The 27,886-nt window shown below is 36.0% G+C and overlaps 1 protein-coding gene and 1 pseudogene across 14 annotated transcripts in view; one reads left to right on the top strand and one right to left on the bottom strand.

Moving 5' to 3' along the window:
- The window catches only part of MAGI2 (membrane associated guanylate kinase, WW and PDZ domain containing 2), a 1,443,575-nt gene that overhangs the window by 962,652 nt on the left and 453,037 nt on the right, over positions 1-27,886 (top strand). For all 14 annotated transcript variants that reach the window (XR_004672522.3, XM_063605943.1, XM_063605940.1 and 11 more), the window contains one exon: positions 9,042-9,121. Coding sequence is in view for 13 of the 14 variants with exons in the window: in XM_063605943.1 (XP_063462013.1) it covers positions 9,042-9,121 (80 nt within the window). In the remaining variant the exon portion in view is untranslated. The remainder of the gene's footprint in view (positions 1-9,041; positions 9,122-27,886) is intronic.
- LOC103785676 (ubiquitin-fold modifier-conjugating enzyme 1-like) lies at positions 11,745-12,343 on the bottom strand (annotated as a pseudogene).

Raw genomic sequence — 27,886 nt, 5'->3', positions numbered from 1 at the left:
ACTGTGTCTGGAAGGTGATTAACAGAGGAGGCAGGATCGAGGTAGTCTACGACGCCTGCTAAGGTTCCTCCATAGACTGGAGGCATCCCCGCCCGCCTGCTCCCCAACACCCTCCACCTTACCCCCAGTTTGTGATTCATCTGTCTTTCATAAAGGTTACCTTTGAACCTCAAGATTCGGTGTGATGAACGCAGGTATCACAGAGCGGGCAGTGGATCAGCGTCTTTTTGTCTGGTCCTTCATGTCCATACCATCACCACCAACAACGTTGCAGTTTCCTCTCTCTCTGCCTATGGTTTACTGTGCTTTACTTTTTCTTTAGTATTCACTGATTTTCTCCTGTCTGTTTTCACTCTTTGCCCTGGAATATTCCTTCCTTTCCTAATTACATTTAAATCAACATTCCCACCCATTGTCATTGATCTGTGAGTACCTTTGCTTCTATGACAAAGAATTCTTATGTAACTAACAAACTGTATACTATGAAAGGCCCGTAGAAGCAGATCTTGTAGAATATGAGACAGTGATTGGGGAGGGAGCATGGTTGAGCAATAAGACATGTCTTAAGGACAAAGCCACCATGTGTCTCAGAGGTAGTTCTGAAGTAGTTATGGACCAGAAAGCATGATAGAAAGGGAAAGTAGAAATATATTCACATTGTGGGATGGCTCAGTTAAGCTACTTAACATATGCATTACCTCACATACTAGTCGTTTTTTGTGTTGAGAACACTTAAAATCTACTCTCAGCCATTTTCAAAAGTATAGTACATATGATTTTTGTTTATCAATTAAGTAAATAAATAAATAAAAAGTTTTTTTAAAGGAAAGGTAGAATACCGTAAGAGGAAGGTAAACCAGAGGGAAAAGAAAGGAGAAGAAAAATGAGAGAGATTTGTGAGGGAAGAAGTGCTGACATCCGTAAAAACTTTTCTCTTGTACAGATATTGTGAGAGCTGCTTACAGTAATGAAACTCTCCTCTGGCAGGTCCCACCCTTTAATTAGACTTTGCTGAAGTCTGTATCCTGTGAAATGAAGATCATGACAAAACAGAAAATAAGTGAAACAAAGGAGAATGATTCTTTGGTTCTGTGTATAAGATAGATAGATAGATAGATAGATAGATAGATAGATAGATAGATAGATAGAATAGTTATTTCTAAATAGCATAAAGGAACTCTACAGTGAAACATTAGATATGTAGTTTTAAAAGACGTATTAAACAGTATAGGTTTTGAATTAAGGTAACAAGCAATTCCATTTACTTGTCTTTTTTTATGCAATAATGTTTTGAAATATTTATTGGTTTATGTGATATTGCAAAATAGTTATATGGCTGAGTCCTTTAGAAGTTCTGAATTTAAGAGGTGAAGTTTTAGAGGTTCTGCATTTAAGAGGGAAATGTTTTTTCTGCCCTCAGCAACCCTGGTAAACTAGCAGGCCAACTATGTTTCCCACACTACTCAAACTGCTTCTTTTGATGAATGATAAAAGCAGATTTCTTCTATCCTATAGAATGACATTTAATTGGAAAAGGAGAATTGCTGAGAAAATATTTTTATGCAGCATAATTTTAAATTTCAAGTGAACACACTCTTCCAAACATGCTTTAAAATAGTAATAATGTCTTATGTTTCATAATTTTCAGGAGACTTTTAAATGTATAATACTGTGTAAAACCAGTAATCTCTTTGACTCATCATCTTCATTAACATTATCTTTGAAATAGGCAGTATATTAATTGTAAATTCAAATGAGAATATGTGAATTCAAATGAGTTATTACATATCAAGGACCCACCTTTTTAAGGATGTATTCGGGTTACCTTAACAACAATAGTTCATCTGTTAAGCGTTTTTACTCCATTCACTTAATCCTTACTTTATGAAACTGAGACTTTTAGAGGTAACTACTTGCCAAAAAGTCAGACATAGCCAGGGCTCTTTGATTCTGTTTATTCAACAGAGGTTTATTGGTCATGTATTATGTCCTGGGAATCATTCTAAACCCTGAGAATACAGTAGTCAAAAAAACTGACAAGATTCAGACTTTCACGCGATGTAGGCTGTCTCCATGGTCCTTGTTCTTAACCAATTTTCTGTGATGCCTACTTCACATCATCACCACCCTATAAAGTGTCTGGTTTATCCACATTTCATAGATGAGACTTTGAGGCATCCTTGGACAAATTAACATTCCCAAGGTCACAGAGCTCTTTCACTCTACAAAGTCATTCCCATTATCTCATACTAACTCCGATAGAAACAAACATTGGCTGAGAAAAAAAGTAAACTTTTATATTACAAATAGTATTTGTTTTATAAGTTTCTTGGCCAGCAATTCACTACTCCAGAGGCTAAATATTCCATAAAAGAAGAGCTGCCACAGGGTTAATCTGGATTGACGTGTTTTGGGAATCCCATTAAATTACTTCTTTGTTTCGGAGTCAGTTTAGTTAGTGACACAAAAGAGACTGCTATTGCTTTGGCAAAAAACAAAAAGACAACAAGAACCTATTTGTTTACTGCCATCTTCCCGAATGGCAGTGAACACTATGTCATCTTAAATAACAGATTTTTAAATGCAGGCTTTTGAAACCGAAAATCACATCTGTGAAAAATGTCATGGCTGTATATGGTTTACAAATATTTGTCAGGGCTGAATTTGCTTTTAAATTCTAAACAAACACACAATTAGTTTATGTTTCTTTTTGTGTTCCTATTTCTCTATCTCCTTAAGTTTTAATTAAATTACCAATTACCATTTCCAAAAAACGTTAAACAACATTTATTAAAGAAAAGATAAAATACTTTGGAAATTTATTGGAGAGAAATATAAAATCAAATTTTTGGTATGCAGCAACACCAGAAATATACTTTCTCATTCTATACTTGACATATCGTACTAGTCACAAAATCTGGTCTAGGCTTACTGTCAATCATATTACAAAGACAGGAGATACATTGAATATTTTTTCATATATTTTTTTTCTTGTGCCTGCACAAGATTCTGGTGTAATTTCCAGACAGAAAATAAATGTTTTAGACAAAACAGTGTGCAATACACATCCACAATATCCAAAACAGTATTTGTAATGAAACCTCTTTAAAAATATTTTCTAAACACATGAAAGATAAAATGGCAAATGCAAATATTCATATGCTTAAGAGAAATTGTAGGAATATTATTTAGGAAACAACCACTAAAGAACTCATTGACAGTAGCTTTATTTGTGTATTACCTATGTATAGATAGAAAAACATAGTGAAACTTTGGGTGAATGGAGTCTTGAAGGAACAAGTTTCCATTGTTTATCACCAATTAGATATATCCGATCATTGCCTTTAGTAATTATTTTGAAATGATGATATAGAAGGAAGAGAAAGTCTTTTGGAAAATGTTACAATCATCCTGAAGATTTTATTGACTATGGTGTAAAACCTACTCAATTTATATACCTTTAAAAATTTATGTTTTTCAGCAAACTAACACATGAACAAAAAACCAAACACCGCATGTTCTCACTCATAAGCAGGAGTTGAACAATGAGAACACATGGACACAGGGAGGGGAGCATCCCACACCAGGGCCTGTTGGGGGATAGGGGCCTAGGGGAGGGATAGCATTGGGAAAAATACCTAATGTGGATGACAGGTTGGTGCGTGCAGCAAACCACCATGGCATGTGTATACCTATGCAACAAACCTGCACATTCTGCACATGTACCCCAGATCTTATAATAATAATAAAAGTGTTTTGTAAACCTAAAGTCAATTCATCAATCTGTTACTACTGTCTCTGAACCGATATCACTACTACTATTGAAACCTTATCATCCACAGACATTTTGAGTTGCTGTTGACTCCAGAATATTTACCTGAACCTTGTTTATCTTCTTCAGAAGATTGTTTTATGCAATCAAATGTCATTGGCTTTAATCTCTTGTTATTCTTATGGCATAGTATTTCCCGGGGGCGGGGGGGGGGCTGGGAAATACCATTTAACTATCAGTTTAAGATTGAGATTCAGAATTGGCTATTTGGAGGACTTATTAATCATTGTTTTAAGTCTGTTTCTAGTTTTAGAGAAAACGGAGCAAAGGAAAGGAATGTGTTTAATAATAAAATTTTTCATTTCACTAAGAAAATTTCAGTTGATGAAATTGAATTTTTCCAATAGTTGTACAGCAGTGAAAACATTTTGCTCTGGCAATATTAAAGAATGAAAGAAAAGAAGAAAAGAAAACAGAAAGAAATTAGAAAGGAATGGAGAACATGTTTTAATATTAGGTTTGAATTAGGTTACCCTTGAAGATCTAGTTATGTATATACCTAAGAAATGGAAAAAAGGTTTGTACCCTGACTGGGCAAACACTAGAGTGAATGAAAAACTGGAACAGAAGAATAGAATATGGCATGATCTATAAGAAAATTTTAAATTTTGCTCCTAACACATACTGCATCCATTGATAGCATTTCTTAATAACATAATTCTTTAATATAGCTTCTAAGACCAAATATTCATATGTAGATTATATGAATCAGGTTTCTAAAAAGACTTCATTTTAGAAAAATATTCAGATTTGAATGAAGAAAATTTGATTTGAAAGTGATTCAGGGCCAGGCACGGTGGTTCATGCCTGTAATCCCAGTAATTTGGAGGCCAAGGCAGGCAGATTGCTTGAGCTCAGGAATTTGACCCCATCTCTACAGAAAAATACAAAAAATTAGTCAGGCATGTGGCATTCACCTGTAGTCTAGTCCCAGCTACTTGGGAGGCTGAGGCGGGAGAATCACTTGATCCCAGGAGGTGGAGGTGGCAGTGAGCCAAGATCATGCCATTGCACTCCTGCCTGGGCAATAGAGCCAGATCCTGTCTAGAAAAGAAAAAAAAAAGAATAGGAAAGAAAAAGAAAGTGATTCAAATACAGAATTTAGGTTTGTAAGGAGAAAACTTTCCAGTGGTATTATCAATGCCTCCTCAATCACAGTGCTTTCTTTTGTCTCTATGCACATGGAACTTAATATCATACTTACCAAGTGCAAAGCATTTACACTTAAAAAGGAATTTAAGTAGTGATTAACTATCCATAAACAGTAGGTAAAAGTCTGTTTCCAAACTACTGGCAGAAGCTGGGAAACAGACTCTTGATTACTATTCCAGGGAGTGAAATGAAGCACCTCAGTATAAAAAGCCAAGTGTGAGGTTCCGGATGCCTCTGGTTTCAGACCACTAAAAAAAAACCTTGTACCTGGAAACCAGGTATATCTGGGTTTAATGCTAGCTGGCTCTTTCAGTTTCACGCACTAGCTGTTTAGCCTTGGGCAAGTTACCCACCTTCCCCCAACCTGGGTTTCTCCATCTATAAAATGGAATTCATAATGCTTAGCCACAAAGGCTCATTAGCATTAAATGAGGGGACATATCTGAAAGTCCTGCTGCTTTCCCTGACACAGTAGACAATCGAGAAATGACACGGGATAGTGAGAATAACTTTGCAATGGTGTGCTGCACTGTAAATAGCTTTTCTTGTTGAAATGAAGCATGTTCTATGTGAGAAGAATGTTTTCTCAGAAGATAGGATATTAACCTGCTGCTTCTGTCAGTTTGGCAAAAGTTAAGCTTACAAATTGTACAGAAATGTCTGCTCATTGCTGATCCACCTATTGCATATTTTCAAGGCCATTCTGATATGAATTTAAACTAGAAATGCGGACTTGACTGAAATTTCACTTCTGGCTTACTCTAGTCCTCTAGACAGACCCAGTGTTTAGTTTAACATCAGAGAAGAGTTTGGGATATGCCCATATGATAAACCATTGTTTCTGGTTTTCATCCAGGTTTTTAAATATGACAGTGACTGAACTTAAATGTCCACTGGCTTTTTCACTTGACCTCTCACTTTTCATGATCACCACATTAGCTTTATCCTAAAAATACATGAAGTAGTATATTAGTATGATTCAAAGTTCCTAAAAAATATCTGTTGCATTGTCCAGCTGGAATAAGAAAAGTTTATGTGCAAATGTAGCCTATGTATGTGTATGTGTCTCTGTTAAAGAAACTTGAATTGAAATAGAAAATTATATAGCATTGGCATTTTCTTTTCCTGGTATTTATGTGACACACAGTTTGGATAGATACAGAAAACTGATGTCATGCCCCTGAATCTGCCCTAGCTAGGAACTGAAAGGAAATAACCTCCTTAAACTTGAAAGATAGTACGCAGAATGTGGAAGAATCCCTCAATTATCCCATTCTGAACACAGTTTCCTGCCTGACATTTAATTCGGTTTTCAAATGGAATTATTAAGCTTTAAAATATGTAATTTAAGGGAAGTAGAAGAGCTGGTTGGTCTGTTGTCTCCCAATGCATTAAAAATAATCCTCTTTGCAAGGAATCTTGGAGGAGCATGCAAATTACAAGGCTGGTGAGAACCACTATTGAAAAATACTGTGCTGGATCTTCATGTGATGTTTAAGACAATTACTGGAGGTAACTGCTACCCACATTGCTTTCAGAATCATTTCTGAAGATCAGCTAAAAATGGTGTTAACTATAAGAGACTCAATCTGTCAAAATGTATTAAAGTGACACACCGTTAATACTGGTTCAACCTAAAAAAAATCAGCGTGTAATGAAATGCTTTATATAAACTCAGGAAAGCTGGAAAATTCACAGTTCTCTACTAAATTAGCCAGTATTTGAGACCCATGGTGGTGTGCAATAGAAATGGTAATTTGACTCTCTGCAGTGGCTTAGTAATGTTCCCTTAATACTTACCCATGGATGTGTTTGCTTTTGTGAATATATCTAAGGAGCCTAGAAATGACTTTTCTCCGAAAAGAGGAAAGGATTTGGAAGAAGCAGGTGAGGACAAAAGGAAGAGAAATGTATTTTCCTTGCTTACTTCCCAAGATTTCTCCCCACCTCATAGAAACATAGACATCAACACACACATACACACACACACACACACATACACACACACACACACACACACACACAATTTGAACAGAGGCATGTCTATAAAGGGCATTTTTAAGTGATTTCTTTTTTAAAATGAGAGCAGCAAACACTGAACCCGGTGCCCCTATCCTCACATTAGGAATAGTCAGAGCCTGCATCCTCAAGCTTCAAGTCTTTAGTTCAGAAGAAAAACTAGATTATATTGACATGCAAACGAGGGCCAGAACCAGATGAAAGTGTCTGCAATATTTTATATCCTTCTAAAACTTGGTAATGAAGCACCACCAGACTTTACAAGGGTCAAATTGAGGAAAAATAAAAGCTGGCATGCTCTCCTGTTGATTTATTATTTGATCAAATTCACAGCCTTTATCCGATCAACTTATTAGAGCCCTGTTGAGAGGCATTTATCATCGAAGAGCCCTTAAATGTTAAGAATGTGATGGAGAATACCTTCTCTTTATTCCATGTGAAAGTCAGAAATAAAATGGCATCTTCTTCAGGAGCAGAAACTTCATGACCCAAGGGTCATTATGTCACAGTTCTCAAATTAAAGATAGCTCTATACCTAGACAGATGGGATGGATTATCATTCAGAAAATGCTATTTGAAGAGTGATTTAACACCTCGGAATAGCTTTCTGCTACTCATCTTGACTCCATCCTCCCTCTTTCCTGGCTTGAAAGTTCCTCCATTAAGAAGGAACTTGGTTTTTACACACTTGTGATTGAATATACTGCCTGGGTGAATTGTCTAAACTTCATTGTAAGTACAGATTGGTTTATCAGATTGTCTAGCTAACATTTGTGGTTATGATTGGCAACATATAGTTAAATTTCATTAAAGAAAGAGAATACATGTGAAATTTATATCATCATTATCATTTTGACCTCCTTACAACTGTAGTAAAGTATGCCTGTTACCTGGCTCTGATTTCTATTTCCATCCTCTCTTCTATTCTTCCTTTCATGTTCCATTCATTGGCCTTCTGACTGTTCCCTAGAAACACCTCACACTTTCCCACACCTGTGCCTTTGCTCATTCTTTTCCCAAACCCCTCATAAATGTCACATTCTTGATAATTTGTCCATTGGTAGATGAGATCCCTTGAGACAGCTGTACACAGTAAACATTTTAGCTCCAATGAGCAGTTATGTGAGCCATGAGTGGTTCTTGAATTGTAATGTGCATAAGAAGTACTGGGAGTGCTTGCCAGTGATGGAGATTGTATACCCCCACCTCAAAGATTCTTATTTGATAGTTCTTTGAGGACTCAGAATATGCATTGTTAATATGCGTTGTCCATCAGGTAATTCTAATGCAGGTTATTTCACAACCACTTTAAAAAACACTACTTTAAGAATATCTCTCCTTTACTTTTTAAATTTCTGGCAAAACTCTTACAAGAAAACATTTTTTTCAAAAATATTATTTTATCATTAATTTCTGGAAATGCCATTTCAGAAACATTAGAATGCAGGCAGTCTTATCCCCTACCTTCTGAGCTGGGTTGCAAGTATTTGGATGAAAGATAGTTTAATGTGAGTTAATAAAATTGCTATTAATCACTTATTGAGAAAATGCAGGAATCCCAAGAACATGCTGTAATCTGCATCACTTTTGTACTGCCTCTGCCAGCTCTGTAGTTAAAGAGTAACAAAACAACTGTTTATGAAAAGGGTAGGTTTAAGATGAAAATAATTCTTTTGCAAAACTCAGGAAACATTATCAGAGCCTGTGGACTGTGCTCTTCCAACTGGAGAATCCTGTATTTGTAATAAATTCCTTTTGCTCTGGATGAGTTCTGCATTTTCAATGAGGTTAACTTGGCAACATTCTAGTTGATTTTAATAAAAATAGCTGCTTTGAGGACAGGGAGCTGAGGTTGCCAAATTTACAGCTGCCTTGCACAATTACTCTTACACCTCCTTCAGGGCTACTTAGAACCAGTAAGCAAATTAAGTGTATCGATTGCAATTTTGTTGGACTAACCCTGCTTTTTTTTTTCTTAAGGAATAAACTTGATTCCTTTTAGTATGTGTCTGTTCAGAGTGATCTCTTTTCTTTTCAGCCATAACACAAAGACAACATCATGGCTGGATCCACGACTTGCGAAAAAGGCTAAACCTCCAGAAGAGTGCAAAGAAAATGGTAGGTTATTAAGTTTTTATGGTGTTTCAGCAATGTGCTTTGAGAATGTTTGTGTTTCTTAAATGAGAGTCTCACCTGAAGAGGCAATAATCTAGTTGAAACAATTTTAACGATGTAATGTTTAATGCTCAGATAAGAGAGAGAATTAACTCGGCATTTCAGCAGGGCCATGTGGTTTTGCTTTTTCTCTCTGAGGAGACTGTGCTGAATATCACATCTCTGTCATCTCTGTTGGTTCTGTTTGACTCCTGGCCTGACTTTCCACCACCTACTAAGGACTTTTTGTTTGCAATACGTCGCTCTGAGGACTCTGATCTTTTAATTGGAGTCAGATATGATGCATAAGAGAAACAGTTTGTGGCACTATAATATTTGATTTTGTTTTGAAAGGCTTAGCATTCTAGCAGTTATTAAGGACTCAGAAATATAAAGACATGCTTTCCTTGAATCAAGCATTTAAATAAAATAACCAGTTGCCTGAATGTCTTAGATTATCCTCAGTATTTTCCAGTTCTCAATATTCTAATATTGACCTGCTTTAAAATAGACCGTTTTCGTGCATGTGAAGAATTTTTTAAAAATAATTTTGAGGACTAGATGAATGTAAACCTTGTTTTTAAATTCATAAATTATGTGGGTGAAGTCTGTTACTGATGATACTCTTAATTTTTTAAAATATTGAGTTTAATTTTAAAGGAGCACTTACAGTTTAGCTAAGATGATCAATAGCATACTCTCTGATGATTTATTATTTGACCACATTCACATACTTTATGTGATTAAATTATTAGAGCCCTGTTCAGAGGTTTCTGTCATTGAGGAGCTCTTAAAGGTGAAGAAAACAGCAGAGAATATTTGAACTTTAAACAAAGTTTTTAAAAAGTTAACTTTTAAAAAAGTGTCTCATTCTAAAAGGCCTTTCTTTTCAAGCATAATTCTGACTTTCTCAGATACTGTCCACATTTCTATGTTATAAGGTAACTGTTCACAGGCTAGGGACTGAGTTAAATTAAAAATTAGAGATTGTAATTTATATGAACATATATAAATGTACACATATCCAGTTTTAGTCTATATTTAATTTTGTATTCATAGCCATATCTGTACCTTTCTGTATAATAGTACAACTGTATGCAGTTGAATCCCATAAAATTATTGTACGATCTGAACTTTTAAGCATGATTTGGTTATATTTCATTGACACTAATGAAACATGTGTTACAAAATGTGATAGTCTGAAAATTAACATGACCTGTTCTAACTGGGAGTTATGATTTACTTATGCCACAGTTGTAAAACCTTAATATATCCTAATTAAAGTGAATTTAACAATTTTGCAGTTCTGTGACATATTGAACTTCTCAGCTGTCTTGCACCTTTGAGTTTTTCTTTTTATTATAAAAAGCTATTAAAGTCAATTTTAAAATCCTGAGAGAGATGCAAGCATAACATATTGCATAATTATAATATTTCAATGTTATTTGTTTTTCCCACATCTCTGCTTATCAGACTTAACAGGATGGTAGGTGCCTAAAATATGATGCTGGTGTCCTCTGAACCAAATGTCATTGAGAAACAAGTTCTAGAATTCAGTTTATAGATCAGGATGATTTGTAACTTGGTCAACTGCTATTTGTTTTCATTCTCTACAAAATAAATAATTCCTAGACTCTATTCTTTATATTATCGGACTGTTTTTACAGTGGAAACTAACATCTAGTTTGTTAGAATGTTATTATTCTGGACACCTATTTTAAGTTTTCTTGCCAAGAAAAGTGCTTTTAGGTAATATTGTTACCTGTGTTTTACTTTTCTTTAAATGACATAGATTCGTATTACTTATTTACAACACTGGATGTTATTGGATTGCTATTGAACTTGCCAGTTAAGTCATGATTCTTCATATGTGCCACACTTCGGCTCAGACAAAAGTTAGTACAGTAATTTTCTGAGTGCAGGAATACATATAAAATGTGTATTTAAAAATGTAGAGGCTCCGATGATGATATCTTTTTCCAGCAAAGATTTGCCCTTCCTCTGCTAGCCAGATAGAGTGAAAGCTAATTACCCTAATCCAAACCAGAACTGAGCCAACGTGAGGTTGGGTTGTGTTTGCCCTGTTCTTTGAGTGTTTGGCCACCAGAGTTTTCAACTAACATCCTAGTGCAGGTTGGCAAACATTTTCTGTAAAGGGCCAGGTGATAAAGATTTTAGAAAACATTTTGCAGGTCATCCAGTTTCTTTGCACTCATTGTGCAAAAGCACCATATGTCAATATACAAAGGTCATGCATGTGTTCTGATAAGGATTTATGTATGGACATCAGAATTTGAGTGTTGTATACTTTCTTTTTCTTTTAAGCAGAGGAAGCAGGTTTTATTGATGGGTTGTCTCCTGAAACCAGAAAGACTATGTACTCTATTCCAGTTACCCCCATGCCTCCAGGACCACATGTTGTTCCACTTGAGGGGAGGATAAAAATTGCCTCTTGATTTTCCAAAGCCCAGTCTTTCCCTTCCCTGTGCAGCCTTAGAAACTCCGTAGCAATGCTGTTTGGTATTTTGGCTTTTTTTTTTTCCCCGTCCTGCTGCAGCTACTTCGTGTCAACTAGAGGTGGAAGGTGTCCCGGGAAGCAGTTAGATGAGTTAAGTGTGATACACAGGAGAACAGGACTGTAGCCTATCAAAAGTCCCTCTGCCCTGCCTCAGTGTATTGGTCCTTCGTTGGTTACATTTCTCTTTGTGCTGGAATACCCTCTTCTGAATCAGATCAGGGATTTCCACTGCCAGCCATGGACCCAGCCCCAGAGCCATGAAATGAGCTAGTTCAGATTTGGGTACGTTCCTGGCCCACAAAGATTTGAAATGATCTGTCAGGCAATTTTGCCACCTCTGTACATCTTTGCTGTCTTTCTGTCGAGCTCAGGGACAGCAATTTCTAGGGCAGTAGTAAGATACATGATAGGAACTTCAAACTTGACGTCAAACTCACATTTCAGGAGGCCATGGATATACCAACATTTTCCAAACCACCAAGTCCCTACCTTGCTGGACTCCAGTTGGAACCATCGTTGTCGCCATTGTTGTTGTTCTCCACATACCAGATAAGGGACTGATATTCCTCCTTCAATCACTGCACCCACAACTCCCAATCTTGGGGTCCTGCATTAGTCTTCAGTGCTAGAGTCTCAGACACAACATGTCAGGTGGCCTCATCTGCCATCTTGGGCCAGGGCGAGTTTTGTATACTTTCACATAACAAAATATTCTTCTTCTTTTGATTTTTCCTCAACTACTCGAAAATGTGTAAACTGTTCTTAGCCCATTGGCCACACAAAAAGTGGGGCGGGCTGAATTTGATCCACAGGACAAACCCTATCCTACCATGTTTGTGTGGGACTCTACTCTTGGCAGGTCTTGAACACCAATATTTTTAAATATTTTTCTTCTCAGGATTGCCAGACTCCCAAAAATCTGAGGTGCTTTTCAGGAGATTTAGCTTAACTCTTTTGCCTCTAGATCCTGCAGCTCCAGAATTGACAAACGTCAGGAGATAACTGACTGACTGTTTGAAATCTCTCACATCTATGTTTGTCACTCCAGTCCCTCAAGATTCCTCACTCTTCTGGTTTCTTTAATGTCCAGCAGCGGCCTTCTTCCCAGGCCAAGTCTATACTGTTCTAAGAGCCCAGACACAACAAGAGCAGCTGCAAATTCTTCCTTCACCTCTCCAGGGTTCCCTCTTGAGAATCTTAGACCTTCTAGACCACGCTGCTTCAGCTAGTTTCTGATTTCTTTAAACTGCTTATTTTTTTACACTTTATCTAGACTTTCTGTTTTCTCATGTCTAATAAGCTACTTCATCCTATCTGGTAGCAGAAATTTTAGTGCAGTAATTTTAAAATTGTACATTTTGGATGTTACTGGGCTGGATGTCATAAAATCTTTACTGTTATCCTAATTTATATTTTAATAACTGAAGATTATATATTATTTTGTCATATATGTGTGCTTACTATTTATGAATGTATGGAGGTATGTAGTGTATGTGTAGATATGTATCTGGAAATGTTTGCACCTTCAGATCTGTTTACATAAATGAGTAAAGTTAATTCCTGTTAAATTAATATAAGAGGAATACAAGTGAAAGAGAGATGAGAGGGGATACTAACTAGACTAGAGAAAAAACTAACAAAAGTTTTCTCATTGGTATTAAGGAGAAACAAGACATGGATGGCTCAGTACAAATATATATTAAACAAGCACTTATTCTACTGACAGTAAAGCAATCATTTTGCCTTTTTACTTAAAGGATAATACTGCTACTAAACATAAAAACATACTTCCTTCTCTCACAATAGGGTTGGAAATACTGAAGTCATTATGTTCTGTGCATTTGTCATAGCTCTGTACACTTTTGGAGTTTTAGCAGCAGTCTACATGGCAGAAAAAAATGTCTCCACCTACTACTGGATTCTAATATTAGTATTTGGGGGAGTGCTGTTTAGCAAGCCAATATAGTCTTTTTTAAAATGCCACAGAAACAGCAGTTAACCACTAAATAACTTGGATGCAAGATTGGTTAAAGTGTGTATAAAGCCCCATCATATTTCTCCTCTCAGAGTCGGTAATATGGGATCCTCCTGAGATATTTTCAATCACAAGCATTTCTGTGCTGACATCCCATGAGCATTGCTGGGTTAGAATCCATATCAAAAGTGAATTAAGCCTTGTAGGACCATTCTTTTCTTAAAGTTGAAATGTTATTAAACCCAGTAGGATCACACTATAATGTACAGGAGAAGAAATTGTTTAAGATTTGGAGTCAGGAAAAACTGTTCCAAACCCTAATCTGTGGGTTATAAATTCACAGGAAGTTACTAAGGAATTTACAGGAAGGTTTTAGACACCCCTCACTAGCCTCTCTCAATGTTAACTTATATAAATACAGTACAATATCAAAACTAGAAAACTGATAATGGTACAATCTACAGATTGTATTTTGCCAGGTATACAAGTACATATATACAATATACATGTATTGTATTACAGATTGTATTTTGCCAGGTATACAAGTACATATACACAAGATCATATTTTGCCAGGTATACAAGTACTCGTGTGTGTGTGTGTGTGTGTGTGTGTGTGTGTGTTCCATGTGATGATATCACATGTGTAGTTATACATAAGTATGACCACAATCAAAATTCAGAAGTGTTTCAGCACCTCAGGGCTCCCTTATGCTACCCCTTCATAGCCATGCTTATCTCCTCCCCCTGACCAATCCCTAACCCTTGACAGCCACTGATCTGTTCTTCATTTCAGTAACTTTGTTGCAAAAATATTCTATAAATGGAATCATAATGTGTGTAAACTTTTGAGATTGAGTTTCCACTCAAAATAATTCTATTGAAATACATTCTAGTGTGTGTATCAATAGTTTGCTACTTTTTATTGCAGTATAATATGCCAGTAGGCTATGGCATGGATGGTACCACAGTCTGTTTTAGGGTACCCATTGAAGGACTTGTGGGTTGTATCCAGTTTTTGGCTAATATGAATGAATAAAGCTGCTATGAATGTTTGCATACAGGTTTTTGTGTGAACATAGGTTTTCACTTCTCTAAGAACCCAAGAGTGCAATTGCTGGATTATATACTAAGTGTGTTTCAGTTTTAGGACAAACTGCCAGACTATTTTCTAGAATGGGTATACTCTTTTACATTCCCACCAGCAGTGAACAAGTGATCCAATTTCTCTGCATCCTTGCCAGCATTTGAGGTTATGAGTATTTTTTAAATTTTAGCCATTCTGACAGGTGTGTAGAGGTACTGCTTTTTTGTTTTAATTTGCATTTCCCTAATTGCTAATGATATTGCACATCTTTTTATATGATTATTTGTCATATCTATATCCTAATTAGTGGCAAATCTGATCATGTCTTTTGTCAGTTGTTTGCTTTTTAAACTCAGTTTTGAAAGTTCCTTATGTATACATGTTCCTTTACATATCCTTACAGATATGTTGCTTACGAACATTTTCTCCAAGTCTGCAATTTGTATTTCCATCCCCTTAACAGGATCTTTTACAGATAAATATTTTTAACTTTGATAAATCCAGATTATCATTTTTCCTTTTATGAATCAGACTTTTGGTATCAAGTCTAAGAACTCTTCAATCTAGCCCCAGGTCCCAATTTTTTTTCATATTTTTTCTAAATATTGTATAGTTTTATTTTTTATGTTTAAGTCTGTTGTGTATTTTGGGTTAATTTTTGTTTAATGTATAAGAATTAGGTTAAGGTTCTCTCTCTATTTTTTTTTCCCTATGGATGTTGAACTGTTCCAGCACCATTTGTTGAAAAGGCTATTCTTCTTTCATGGAATTGTGTGTGCACCTTTGTCATAAACTGTTGGATTCTGTTCATCTATGGGTTTATCCCTTCACTTGTACCACACTGTCTTGATTTTTCAGCTATATAGTAAACCTTAATATTTGGGTAGAGTGACTGATATGGTTTGGCTCTATGTCCCCACCCAAATCTCACCTTGAGTTGCAATCCCCATGTGTCGAGGGAAGGACCTGTAATTCCCATGTGTCGAGAGAGGGAAATGACTGAATTATGGGGCAGTTTGCCCCATGCTGTTCTCATGATAGTTAATTTTCACAGATCTAATGGTTTTATAAATGGTAGTTTTCCCTGCACTCACACACACTCTCCCTCTCACCTGTCGCCGTGTAAGATGTGTCTGCTTCCCCTTCTGCCATGATTATAAGTTTCCTGAGGCCTCCTCAGCCATGTACAACTGTGAGTCAATTAAACTGCTTTTCTTTATGAATTACCCAGTCTCAGGAAGTTGTTATAGCAGTGTGAGAACAGACTAATACAGTGATATTTCCTACTTTACTCTTATCAAAATTGTTTTAGATATTTTAGGTCTTTTGCCATTTTATATAAATTTTAGGAGAAGCTTTTCTAGAACTACAAAAATCTTGTTGGGATTCTCATAGGAATTGTATTAAACCTCCAGATTAAGTTGACAATAATATATATCTTTACTGTGTTGAGTATTCCAATCCATGAACATGATAAGCCCTTCCAATTATTTAAGCCTTCTTTGAGTTCTTTCATCAGCATTTCGTAATTTCAGCAAAAATATATGGCACGTTTTGTTTAGTGTATACCTAAGTATTCCATTTTCTTTGAGCAATGTAAATGGGTATTGTGTTTTTAATTTCAGTCTCTGTATGTTTGTTGTTAGAATATATACATGAGATTGATTTTCATGTGTTGGTCATAGATCTCATGTACTTGCTGAATTCATTTATTTGCAGGAAATTTTTTGGTAGATTTCTTGTAATTTCTACATAGACTATTTTCAATTGATATAATCATAAGATATTTCTTATTTAAGCTGTTGACATTGTAGATTACATTGAGTGATTTTCAAATATTAAATCAACCTTGCATACCTGGGATAAGTCCAACTAGGGCATGGTAAATAATTCTTTTCATATACTGTTTTATTTAACTTGGTAATATTTTACTGAGGATTTTTGTGTCTATGTTCATGAGAAATATTGGTCTGTAATTTTTTTTGTACTGTCTTTATCTGGTTTTGGTATCGGGGTAATACTGGCCACATAAAATGAGTAGATGCATTCCTTCATCTTCTGTTCTCTGGGAAAGATTGTGTAAAATTGGTGTCAACTTTTTCTTTAAATATTTGGTAAAATTCTCCAGTAAAACAACTGTCCTGGGGATTTTTTTCAAGAGGATTTTAATTACAAGTTCAATTGCTTTAATGGTTACAGGATTATTCAGGTTATGCACTTCATTTTGTTAGTTTTGGTAGTTTATAGTTTTATAAGAATTGGTTCATTGCTTCCAAGTTGGTGAATTAGAAACAATTTCAAGTTTTTGAATTTTTTGAATAAACTTTGTGGATCTGTCTTTAATTTCATTGTTCTGCCCTGTTATATCCACTCTGTTACTGACCCACCCAGCAAGATTTTAATTCCTATTATTTTATTTTTCCATTCTGTAATTTCTATTTAGTACTTTTTCATAACTTCCATTTCTTTACTGAGATTTTTTGTTTCAAGACAATTCATAATTGCTTGTTAAAGCAATTTTATGATGGCTGATTTAAAATCCTTGTCAGATAAATTTGATACTTGATTATCAGGATTAGTTTATTGTCTTTTCTCATCCAATTTGTTTTTCCTGACTCATGGCTTATATTTATGTTTAACCTGGACATTCGTTATACAGACCATTTTTAAATGGACATTTAAAATAAAATCTATCATTTTAGCCAAGAATGTCCCTGTTTTGGTTTGGTATGTAGGTTCTGGCCTGTTTCGTAGGCTGTGGTTTCAAATGCATTTAGCTTGCAGAGCTCTTCCCAATGCCATTTTTGGTCTGCTTAGTTCTCCTGACTTGGGAGCTCCTGATACATTCCTGCTGGTGCCACTTGCAAGTTACAGAAAGCACTTCCCTAGGTCACCTGTTATTACTCGTAGGGATGTTAGACACTGGATCTGTAGGGTGGAAAGTGTTTTCTCTGGCCTCTTATCTCTGCCCACATGATATAGGCAGGTACGGGGAAGAGGATGGGTCACCCATACGGGATTTTGGTACCAATTGATAATAAATGTTGCCTTCAGACAAAAAAGAGCAAACATTATTTGGTGTTTTGATACAAAAACTATTTAAAGAACCCAAACAGATTTAGAATCACAATTCCCAAGGTACTACTTCAAATCAGCAATGCAAAATCAATGTGAAATTGTATTGATTGTGTTTGTCCCTGAACTTCTTACTACAGAGTTGTAATTCTTGGAGATTATATTATTTTCTAAATTTGACCAGGATTGATGTCAGGGGTTCACTGACATCACCAGTGCAGGTGCTTCCAGCTGCCACTATGGACACAAGATGTGTTACCCTTTCTGGGATCTACTGATGCCACCACTTATAGGTTAAAGGAACCTACACTGCTTCTAGGTATGGGTCAGGAAAAAGGCTGCCCCCACGTCCCAGTTACTCTCCCCCTTTCCTTGCCCTTCGGCCAGGGAGAGTAGGCTTTTCTCTTTTGTTTTCTTGCTTTTGTTGTTTGTTGATGCCTGTTGTCCATTCCAGGCTGAAGGTCTTCCTGGTGTGCTGTCTAAGATATATGGGAGAGAAAAGAAAATCCTACACATTTGCTGTGGTTCATTTCCTAATTCCTGTCTTCTTCTTTCCACTTTTCAGGGTCTTTTGTGAATGTCTGTTGAATTGTTTCCAGGGTATTTAGCTGTATTTGGAGAGGAGGAAATGGGAAAATTGGGTCTACACCATCTTGTTTGGAACCAGATATCTAAATATGACCTTTGGTACCAACTGATAACAGTACTTTAAAACTTGAAAATATTCTCACATAACATTATCTCTGTTGAATCTACTCTGTGATGTAGGTAGAGATTTTGAACTCCCATTTTTCAGATAATTATTTTATAGTCCAAAGGATTTAGGGGTCTGATCTAATAAATGTAAATAGAAAATGAGGCTTGGATCCAAGTCATCTGAGTTTAAAATGGATATCAATGTGTGTCCACCATTTAATACCACAAGACGCTTAAACTAGAGACATTAAGGCCTAAAAACATGTTAAGGGAAACTAGATTAAATATTTTTCCTTTAGATGAGTTCATGTTCTTTGCAGGGACATGGATGATGCTGGAAACCATCATTCTCAGCAAACTAACACAAGAACAGAAAACCAAATACCACATATTTGGTTTTCCGCATACCAAATACCAAATCACTCATAAGTGGGAGTTGGACAATGAGAACACATGGACACAGGGAGGGGAACATCACACACCGGGGCCTGTTGGGGGATAGGGAGCTAGGGGAGGGATAGCATTAGGAGAAATACCTAATGTAGATGATGGGTTAATGGGTGCAGCAAACCACCATGACAAGTGTCTACCTGTGTAACAAACCTGCACGTTCTGCACGTGTACCCCAGAACTTAAAGTATAATAAAAAAATAAAAATAAAATTTCCTTTAAAACTTTGTATTTAAAACCCATAAGAAGGGAAATATTTTCAAATATTCTCAGTGTTTTCCCTAGGACATCATATCAGTAAATAGGCAGATCAATATAATTTTATAATTATTTTAATTGTCATATAATTTACATTCTTGATATGGTTTTGCTGAGTCCCCACCCAAATCTCACCTTGAATTGTAGTAATCCCCATGTGTCAAGGGCGGGGCCAGGTGGAAATAATTGAGTCATGGGGGCGGTTTCCCCTAAACTGTTCTCCTGGTAGTGAATAAGTCTCATGAGATCTGATGGTTTTATAAATGGGAGTTCCCCTGCATGAGCTCTCTTGCCTGCTGCCATGTAAGACACCCCTTTGCTCTTCCTTCATCTTCTGCCATGATTGTGAGGCCTCCCCAGCCATGTGGAACTGTGAAACAGTTAAACCTCTCTCCTTTATAAATTACCCAGTCTCGGGTATGTCTTTATTAGCAGCGTGAGAACAGACTAATAAAATTCTTAAACTTACAGGGTAAATTTACCTCTCTGAAAGGTATTATAAAATAAGTATTACATTCAGTGTTCTTACAACATTTTAAAAAAGAATTAGCTTCTGTTGTTTTCTATGCCTTCACAATTTTTAAAAATAAATGCTCACTGTAGTCCACATAATGTTGGAACAATCTCTGTAAGAGCTAAATGTGAGTCTCTGTCAATCACACTGCCAGGCATTAAGTGTCCCTTGGTGGTTAGGTTTGCTCAACAATGCAGAAAGCAAAATAGAAAGGTGAAGCCCTGATCTGAATATATAGACAAGTTCTCAAGGAAATGGGAGAAACAGATCCAGATCATCAACCCAAAGCCAAGTAATTGAACATTAACTATGGCTTTTAGTTGGAAAAAAGAAGAGGGGTTTAATTTCAGTTGCTGAAGTGAGACGATCTGATTTCCCTCTTAGTACATGTAATTTTGAGGTTTCCTAAATGCTATGCATCATAAAACAGTGCATTCCAAGGCTGATGATGATTTTTTAAAAAGCATTTTTTTTTACTAGTGAAGATAAAAAATGAGCACTTATGATACAATTCAGTGCATAATTGTGACCTAACCACCAAGCTTCTCAAAGTGTCTGGAATAATATCGATTGAGTGATGCCAGTCACACAGCTATCCATGTTACTGTTAAAGACCCATATCTACCAGGAATTATCTTTCCAACAGCTTAAGATTTTAGGTGCTCTTTGTGGGAACTCCTTGAACATAAAGTTGCCCTCAGACAAAAAAGAGCAAACATTATTTTGTGTTTTGATACCTAAACTATGTAAAGAACCTAAATAGATTTAGAACCACAATTCCCAAGGTACTACTTCAAATCAGCAATGCAAAATCAATGTGAAATTGTGTTGATTGTGTTTGTCCCTGAACTTCTTACTACTAAGTTGTAATTCTTGGAGATTATATTATTTTCCATATTTGGCCAACAAAATTAACCCTTGACATTTTTTACTGATTTCCCAGTATTTGTGTTCATTAAGAAATATTTTACTTTCTCCCGCATTATCTTTTCAACTTTTTCTAATTTATATTCTTTCTTTGCCTTCACTTTGGTTTAACTAACCTAAACTTTTCCTTTGAGGCTGATTTACTCCCAACCCCACCCCAGTGGTTCGAGGCTACAAAAAAGAGTGGCCTTTTCCTTCCAATCTAGTACTTAGTTCTTACATGATATCGTAAGTCATTTTACTCATTTTAATGCAATTTATCTGCAAACAAAATAAGTTGATCTGGTTGTCCATATGACAAACACTTGTTGGATAACCTCTCTGCTTGTAGAATTAAATCATTTGCCATGAAAAATGCAAATGAATACAACTTCTGAACCCAGTTTTCAAAGAGCAGTATAGTGGGGAAGATAGTATGCTAAGCTCCTCAAAAATGAAGAGGAGAGTTTAACAATGATGTGAGGAGTCATCCACCGAACAAGAATGAAATGAAAAACAACTGACTGTGAACCCAGGCGTGTTCCGAGAAGACTTGGTGAAAGAGATGGAATTTGAGCAGAATTTTAAAGATGGGCTGGATTTAGAGTCACTCCTAAATGTTCAAGTTCTACTAGATTGCTTCATTTGGTGACCTTCTCTTTTCTCCTCACCCCTTGTCCCTACGTTATTGTTCCCAATCCTGTGGCTTTACTTCCCATCTAGATGCTGATGACTCTCTTTTTCCTTCCAACTCTGATTTATTCCGTCTGGTATTATGAATACATTTAAGTGCTATATTCATTTCTCATTATTCTATTAAGCTTTATTTCTATGATGTTATTATTTCTAGATAATTTCAGTTCACTCCATCTTCTGCTCCTACTCTAGCCAGGTCTGTATTTGTTATATTACCTTTCCTTTCAAGTTCTTTCTATTACTAAACTATATTCTTACCTGTGTTCTTCTAATCTTTATTCTATACTTTTCTCTATGAAATCCTTCATGGAGGAAAATATTTCTTATACTTAATAAAATATGTTCTCTTAAAACTGCCGTTTCCTAAAAGGATGTCCCCTTTCACTGCTCACAATAGTGTACTATCCAGCTATTCTTTCACCTTGCTTTCCATATTCAGCATAAATCCATGGTGTATGTGTTTGCATTCAAGATGCTGCATGATTTTTGTATCACTCCATTTAATTTTTTTTTTCTTGAGAGCAAAGCCAGCTGTTGCTATTGTTTCCTTTATTCCACTCTGATTACTAAAACTGTGTTGTTCCCATTTAAAAAGCATACACACAAGATTCAGATAGTAGCATTCATGGATCTTCCTCAGGGCTGGAATTCAAAAAGGTCCAAATGCCAATTTGGTATGTTGATAGAATATGTATTTGAATCCCAAGTACTGAGGGAACTCCTGATAAGATTATGACCCAAGAAAGGGATAGATGAACAACATAAAACTTGAAGTACCATGATGTGGACTTTCAGGGTTTTTTTTTATTTTACAACAAAAAATAATAGCTTTCCAATAGTTTAAGTGAGTTTTTAGCAAAAACATTATTCTCCTTTGAATTGACTTCCCTATGTTTGTGTGAGCACATTTTAAGTTAATATTTAAAATTAAATGTTATTTAAATAATATATACACTATATTTTCTAGAAAAACAAATCTGTTTTATTTGTTTCTCACCTTTATGTGGGGAAGTTTTCATTAACTTCTACAGGTAGAAGATTATGTCTTCATTAGTATATGTATGGGTTGACAATCTCCTGATCTTATTTGTCTATTTGCCATTCAGATTCTACTGGAAACTTTATTTTGTACAGAAAATTTTGCTTCATAGAATTGGAAGCTTGTTTGAGGTTTATTTAAAATGTATAGATCTCACTCTGAATTTTGAAAGTGTACTGCCTTTTGCTTTGTCCACCTATAGGGCTTGGCAATCCTCAATCACTATTATATTTAATTTGTTATAATCCTAGTACCTAGAGTTGTGTCATATTAGCTCTTTGTGCAGCATGGTTTTGAAATTACCTTTCCCAACCAGTTTGAAATTCAGCTTGTGGGTTTTCTTGGGAGCATAGCCGAATGAAAATCCCATCTCCTAAGCTGATGCACTATCACATAGATTCCTTTTTCACTGTCTTTACACAACTTGCAGCTTACCAGATACCTGATTCTGTAAAGCCAACAGTTCCCTTTACACAATTTGTAGACAGGAAGCCCAACTTGCATATAAATAGATATATACATGATAATTTTTTTCTCAAATAAGATAGTGTTCCCATTGGTTTAATCTTATAGTCATATCAGCATATGGGATAGTGTCTGAGAAAGCCTTTGTAAACTGTAAAGCCTAAAACACACCGGTTAATGTTGTTATTGTGGGGCTGCAGGGTATGTAACCTGATATATGTCAGAGACTGTTCTCTGGTGATGACAGGGGCACAGATGGTAATGAAAACCCAAAGCATTGAGTTAGGGGAGGTTGTAGCTGTTTCATGGCTAGTTCACTTTTTATAGGTATCTGACCAGAGAAGTCGTTTAAGATTTGTCCTCACTCTCCTTTTTCCCTAGCTTATTCCCTCCCACTTTTGGGCTTTTTCATTTGGTCTGTGTCTGACTTAGAGCTTTCTACGAGTGAGTTTATTTGGAATGAGGAAGGCTGAAGAGGTGTTGTGTTTAGATCTCCAGAAGGAAACCACTGCATCCTTGTATAACTGCATAAGGGAAGAAATATGTGTGTATGTATGTCAGTGTGTCTGTGTATTATACATCATTGGGCATGATGAAAAAGTGTGCATGGTAAATGCACCTGGATCAATTAGGAAGGACTTCATTTAGAAGATGGATGTTTGCACTGAGTTTTACAGGGCTGAAGAAGTACGTCATACCAGAGAGAGAGAAAGAAACTTGTTTTACATGTGGATTTACTTGGAGGAAGGTTATAGATGGAAGAGAACAGATTTTTGTGACTAAAGCTGAGGTTGAAGCAAGTTTATTGTCATATGTAAATATAAAAATAGATGAGCATAGTGAAGATGAAAGGCAGAAATGTTACAAAGTTGTAGGAGAACAGAGGCAAACACTTGTGTGCCATCAAAAATATCTGTAGATTCAATTTATTATCCTACATATGATGGTCTTAAGCTATAGAAAATGTAGTCCTGGGCCCCAGCCAAGAAGCTTGCAGGTCAGTTGAAAAATAGCTAAGTAATGGGATCAGATGGTAGCAATCCAGAAACACTTTGAGTCCATTTATGGGCTCTGTGATCTTGTGGCTCAGTTGCTTTTGTGGGTGTCTGTGGCTCAGTTGCTTTTGTGGGTATCTGTTGTTCACAAAACATTTTTTTTTCTAAAGCATTTTCACAGATGTCAATTGTTATCTTAATGAGCACTTTGTGAAATAATAAAAATTAATATTCACATTTAAGAGATCACGGGTCTGAGAGGTATAATAATTTCCCCCAAACTAATTGCTGATAGAACTGCAATTAGAATCCTTCCCTTGTGGTTCCTCAGTTGGTGACCTTTCCCCTATACTACCTCGCCACTAGGCATGCAGCAGAGCCCAGGGATAGACAACCATCAGGAGTCCCTAGAATTTATAATGCTCACCAGCTTCCTCTCCTAGAAGATACCCAAGCATCAGTACCACTATAGCTATCATAAGCAGAAACTGAAAACACAAACAACAGCATATGTTTAGGATGATGCACTTAGCATTATTGTGCAACTTGGGAATTCATGCTTAGAGGAATGCTTGAGTGCTCTCCCAACATTCCACTGGGTTTATAACATCACTTTAAGAGGAATGATATTGCAGTTACCATTTGCTAGTATCATTCAGAGCACATGTTACCTGGCATTCTTAGAAATACAGTATTCCCTAAAGAATGGTAAAAAGTGTCTTCAGCTTATTAAATGCCTGGCTTTCTTCAAGGGCAATGTGCAATCCTTAAATTTTTTTCTTATTATTAAAAAAGATGTTCATTGGCTCCTTTACTGCCTTGGGGAAAACAGATTGTAACTTTCTTGATCTAGTAAATATTATCAAGTGCTTCTAGGTTATTAATATTTATTGTCTACATTTGTTTTATCTTGAAAGTTGTTGACTTCTATTCAAAGGATGTTTTCCTTTTGTGTATGGTATATGTATATAAATTTGCAGGCAAATCCAGCAAAGAAATGACTATTTTTTAAACTAAATGTGAGATAGCAGTTTTAAGACATTAATACAGATTGGAAAAATAAAGTTTTACATGACAGCAAATTCATAATAGCAGCAAAAATTGGTGATGCAACATTTAAAAGGATAAGAGATGATCATCTGCAAACCTAGTTTATGTAAACACTTGATACTATCCAGAGAGTGCTCAGCCATGTGACTACAGAGAGGAAACCAAGATAGTCCGTAAGAACATAGGCTCTGGAGCCACACTGCTTGGATTCAGATCCTGGTTTTGCCATTTACTGGCTGTGTGAACTTGCCACTTACTGAGTGTGTGAACTTGTTCTGTAATTCCCCTTACTTTTTTTTTCAGATGGAGTCTTGCTCTGTTGCCCAGGCTGGAGTGCAGTGGTGCAGTCTAGGCTCACTGCAACCTCCATCTCCTGAGTTCAAGTGATTCTCCTGCCTCAGCCTCCTGAGTAGCTGGGATTACAAGTGCACACCACCATACCTGGCTAATTTTTGTATTTTTAGTAGACACGGGGTTTCACTATGCTGGCCAGGCTGGTCTCGAACTCCTGACCTCATTGATTCACCCACCTCGTCCTCCCAAATGGCTGAGATTACAGGCATGAGCCACAAGCCCAGCCCCTCCTACTATTACTAAGTAAACTGTATCATTTAACTTTCAACTGTTTTTCTTTAGACTCCGATATGGAAGAAAATACTTTGAAATATACATAGAAGTATGTCTAATCATAAATAAAATCCCCAGAGGTGATTCAATACATTCTTGCTCCTACTTCATCACTAGTTTTATGTTACTGTATTTAACATTAATAGTTACCATGTATTGAGTAATTTGTGGGTGCTAAGAGTATTACATATATTGTCTCCTTTAATCTGCACAACAGCCCAGTGCTATCCCTGTTTAACAGGGAAAGAAACTTTTGATCAGTTAATTATTCTAGGAAAGAAGGCATTGAAAATTAAATCTAAGAAAATATAGCTCCATTCACATTAGACTTTTCTTCTCATGTCTCACTCCATTTTAATTGTCTTTGATAGTAGTACTGAAACAGCATGATAAATTTCCTCTTATAAAAGATCAACAGATGGTATCATCCTATGTATGGTCTTCTTAATGGAATAGAACTGATAAGCATAATTCACCTTTTAAAAAATATTCACTTCTAACACAATATAATTGGCACTCTAGCTTACTTTGGCCATGAGAAACATACATAAAACAATATAAATGTTTCATTCTTAGGCAAGAACAAGATATGTGTAGACTTGTGAAGTCATTTTGGTCAACCACTAAAATTTACTCCTGCCACTAATGGCTTACCTCAAAGGCACGTTAACATATATTTTATGTTAATTTCACATATCCTGAGCTTGACAGTAAAGCTAACCTTATTGTAAAGTATTTTATCTCATTGAAATGACAGCTTTATGTCTTAGTTACATGATGTCCATATAAAAGACCCATTGTGCTCAGCCAATAGATTGGAATTTTCTTTTCATTTCAAAATTTGCTCACATAAGCATTAAAAAATTATCACTTCTCTATATTTCTATTTTCTATGGAAGCAATAATTTTAGTGACTGGCCCAAATTACTTTATAAGCCCATGTATACTGTGTAGCATCCTAAAAGTGGAAAATTCATGTTGTTTTTTGATCACTGCATGCCCAAAAATGATCTACAGCATTAATTATGTTACATCAGAAGGAAATGGTGAACGAAAAAGGTGAATTATATTAGCTTTACTCCATTAAGAATAAAAACATACAGGATCTTTTAAACATCTTTCAACAGTCGGTCATTCATAATCCCCACCACTAAATAAAGGAGAAACAATGCATTGTTTCATATTCAAATGTTCCAACCAATTTGTCATTATCACTTATGTCCCAATTTCCTGTTATTTTCATTTTAAGTTAAACAGTGCTGGTTAAACATAGTTTCCATTGTTAATGGGTGGCCTGGATATAAATGACAAATTCCACAGTGGTCAGAGCAAAAGGTACAAAATGTAGCATATTACTTACAAAGATAGTGACAATATCTCTAAGTTCAGTTGTGTTTGGGTCAACAGTTATTTCTCCACCAGTGTCATGCTAGGCACTGTGCTAGAGACTTGGGTGTGAAAAATGAGAAATGATCCTTAAGGTGGTTTTTCAACTTGATAGTGAGAAAGATGCATGACTGGAGTTTTTCAAAGAAAATGCAGGGGCTGATTTCCACAGCAGGCTTAGGGAACACAGAGGAGGAAGACTGCATGTGTCTATGGCATTTAGCGAAGCCACATTTCATATATTCTGCATGAGATTTATTGACTATTCCTTGGTTTAAAAGCACCGTGCTAGGCACTGGGTAGACATGGAAGAAAAACATGTGCACAAAAATAAAGAAAGGATTTCCTTTCGTTTTATTATCCCATCCTGTGATGATTACAGGAAAGATGAGGGGAAGGAAAATCAGGAGTATTTGAGAGTGGGCTGAGATCCAGTATTCTCAGGATTCTAAATTGGAATATCAGGAATCTCATCCCAGAGGTAAAGTTAATATAATGCAGTTTTTCCCACAGAAGGCCAAAATAGTAGGCTCCAGACCTGCACTACTATTCAAGATAGTCTGCCTCTAAAAAGATAATTGGGAGAAACAAAATTAACTATTTCATAAAGAGAAGTCTTCAAATTTGCATGTGGCATAACCAGTCTTTTTTTTAACCTGGGCTAATCCCAAAGAGAGAAAAGCAATACTGTCTCATTAGTATGGACTTAGGATAGCTTTTCACTTAGGCGACTTTGTGTACAGTTGTGTAGCACATGTTCTTCAATTCTTCTTGACTAAAGAAACAAGATGTTAAGTGGAGGTTATTTCATATGGCACAGCATCAAGGACCTTGTCTCATCTTTGAGACTCTCTCTGCTCTCTAGAGTTTAGGAAGGTGTCCACACAGAATAAGTAAATAAAAATAAAATGATGCAGTGCTTTACTTCCCATTTGCTCCATATGGCTAATGATTCTAGTTCTAGGCTATTTCATGAATAGTAGTCAGTTACGT

The sequence above is a fragment of the Pan paniscus genome, chromosome 6, assembly GCF_029289425.2.
Source record: "Pan paniscus chromosome 6, NHGRI_mPanPan1-v2.0_pri, whole genome shotgun sequence".
NCBI lineage: Eukaryota > Metazoa > Chordata > Mammalia > Primates > Hominidae > Pan > Pan paniscus.
This window is presented reverse-complemented; position numbering and strand designations above follow the sequence as displayed.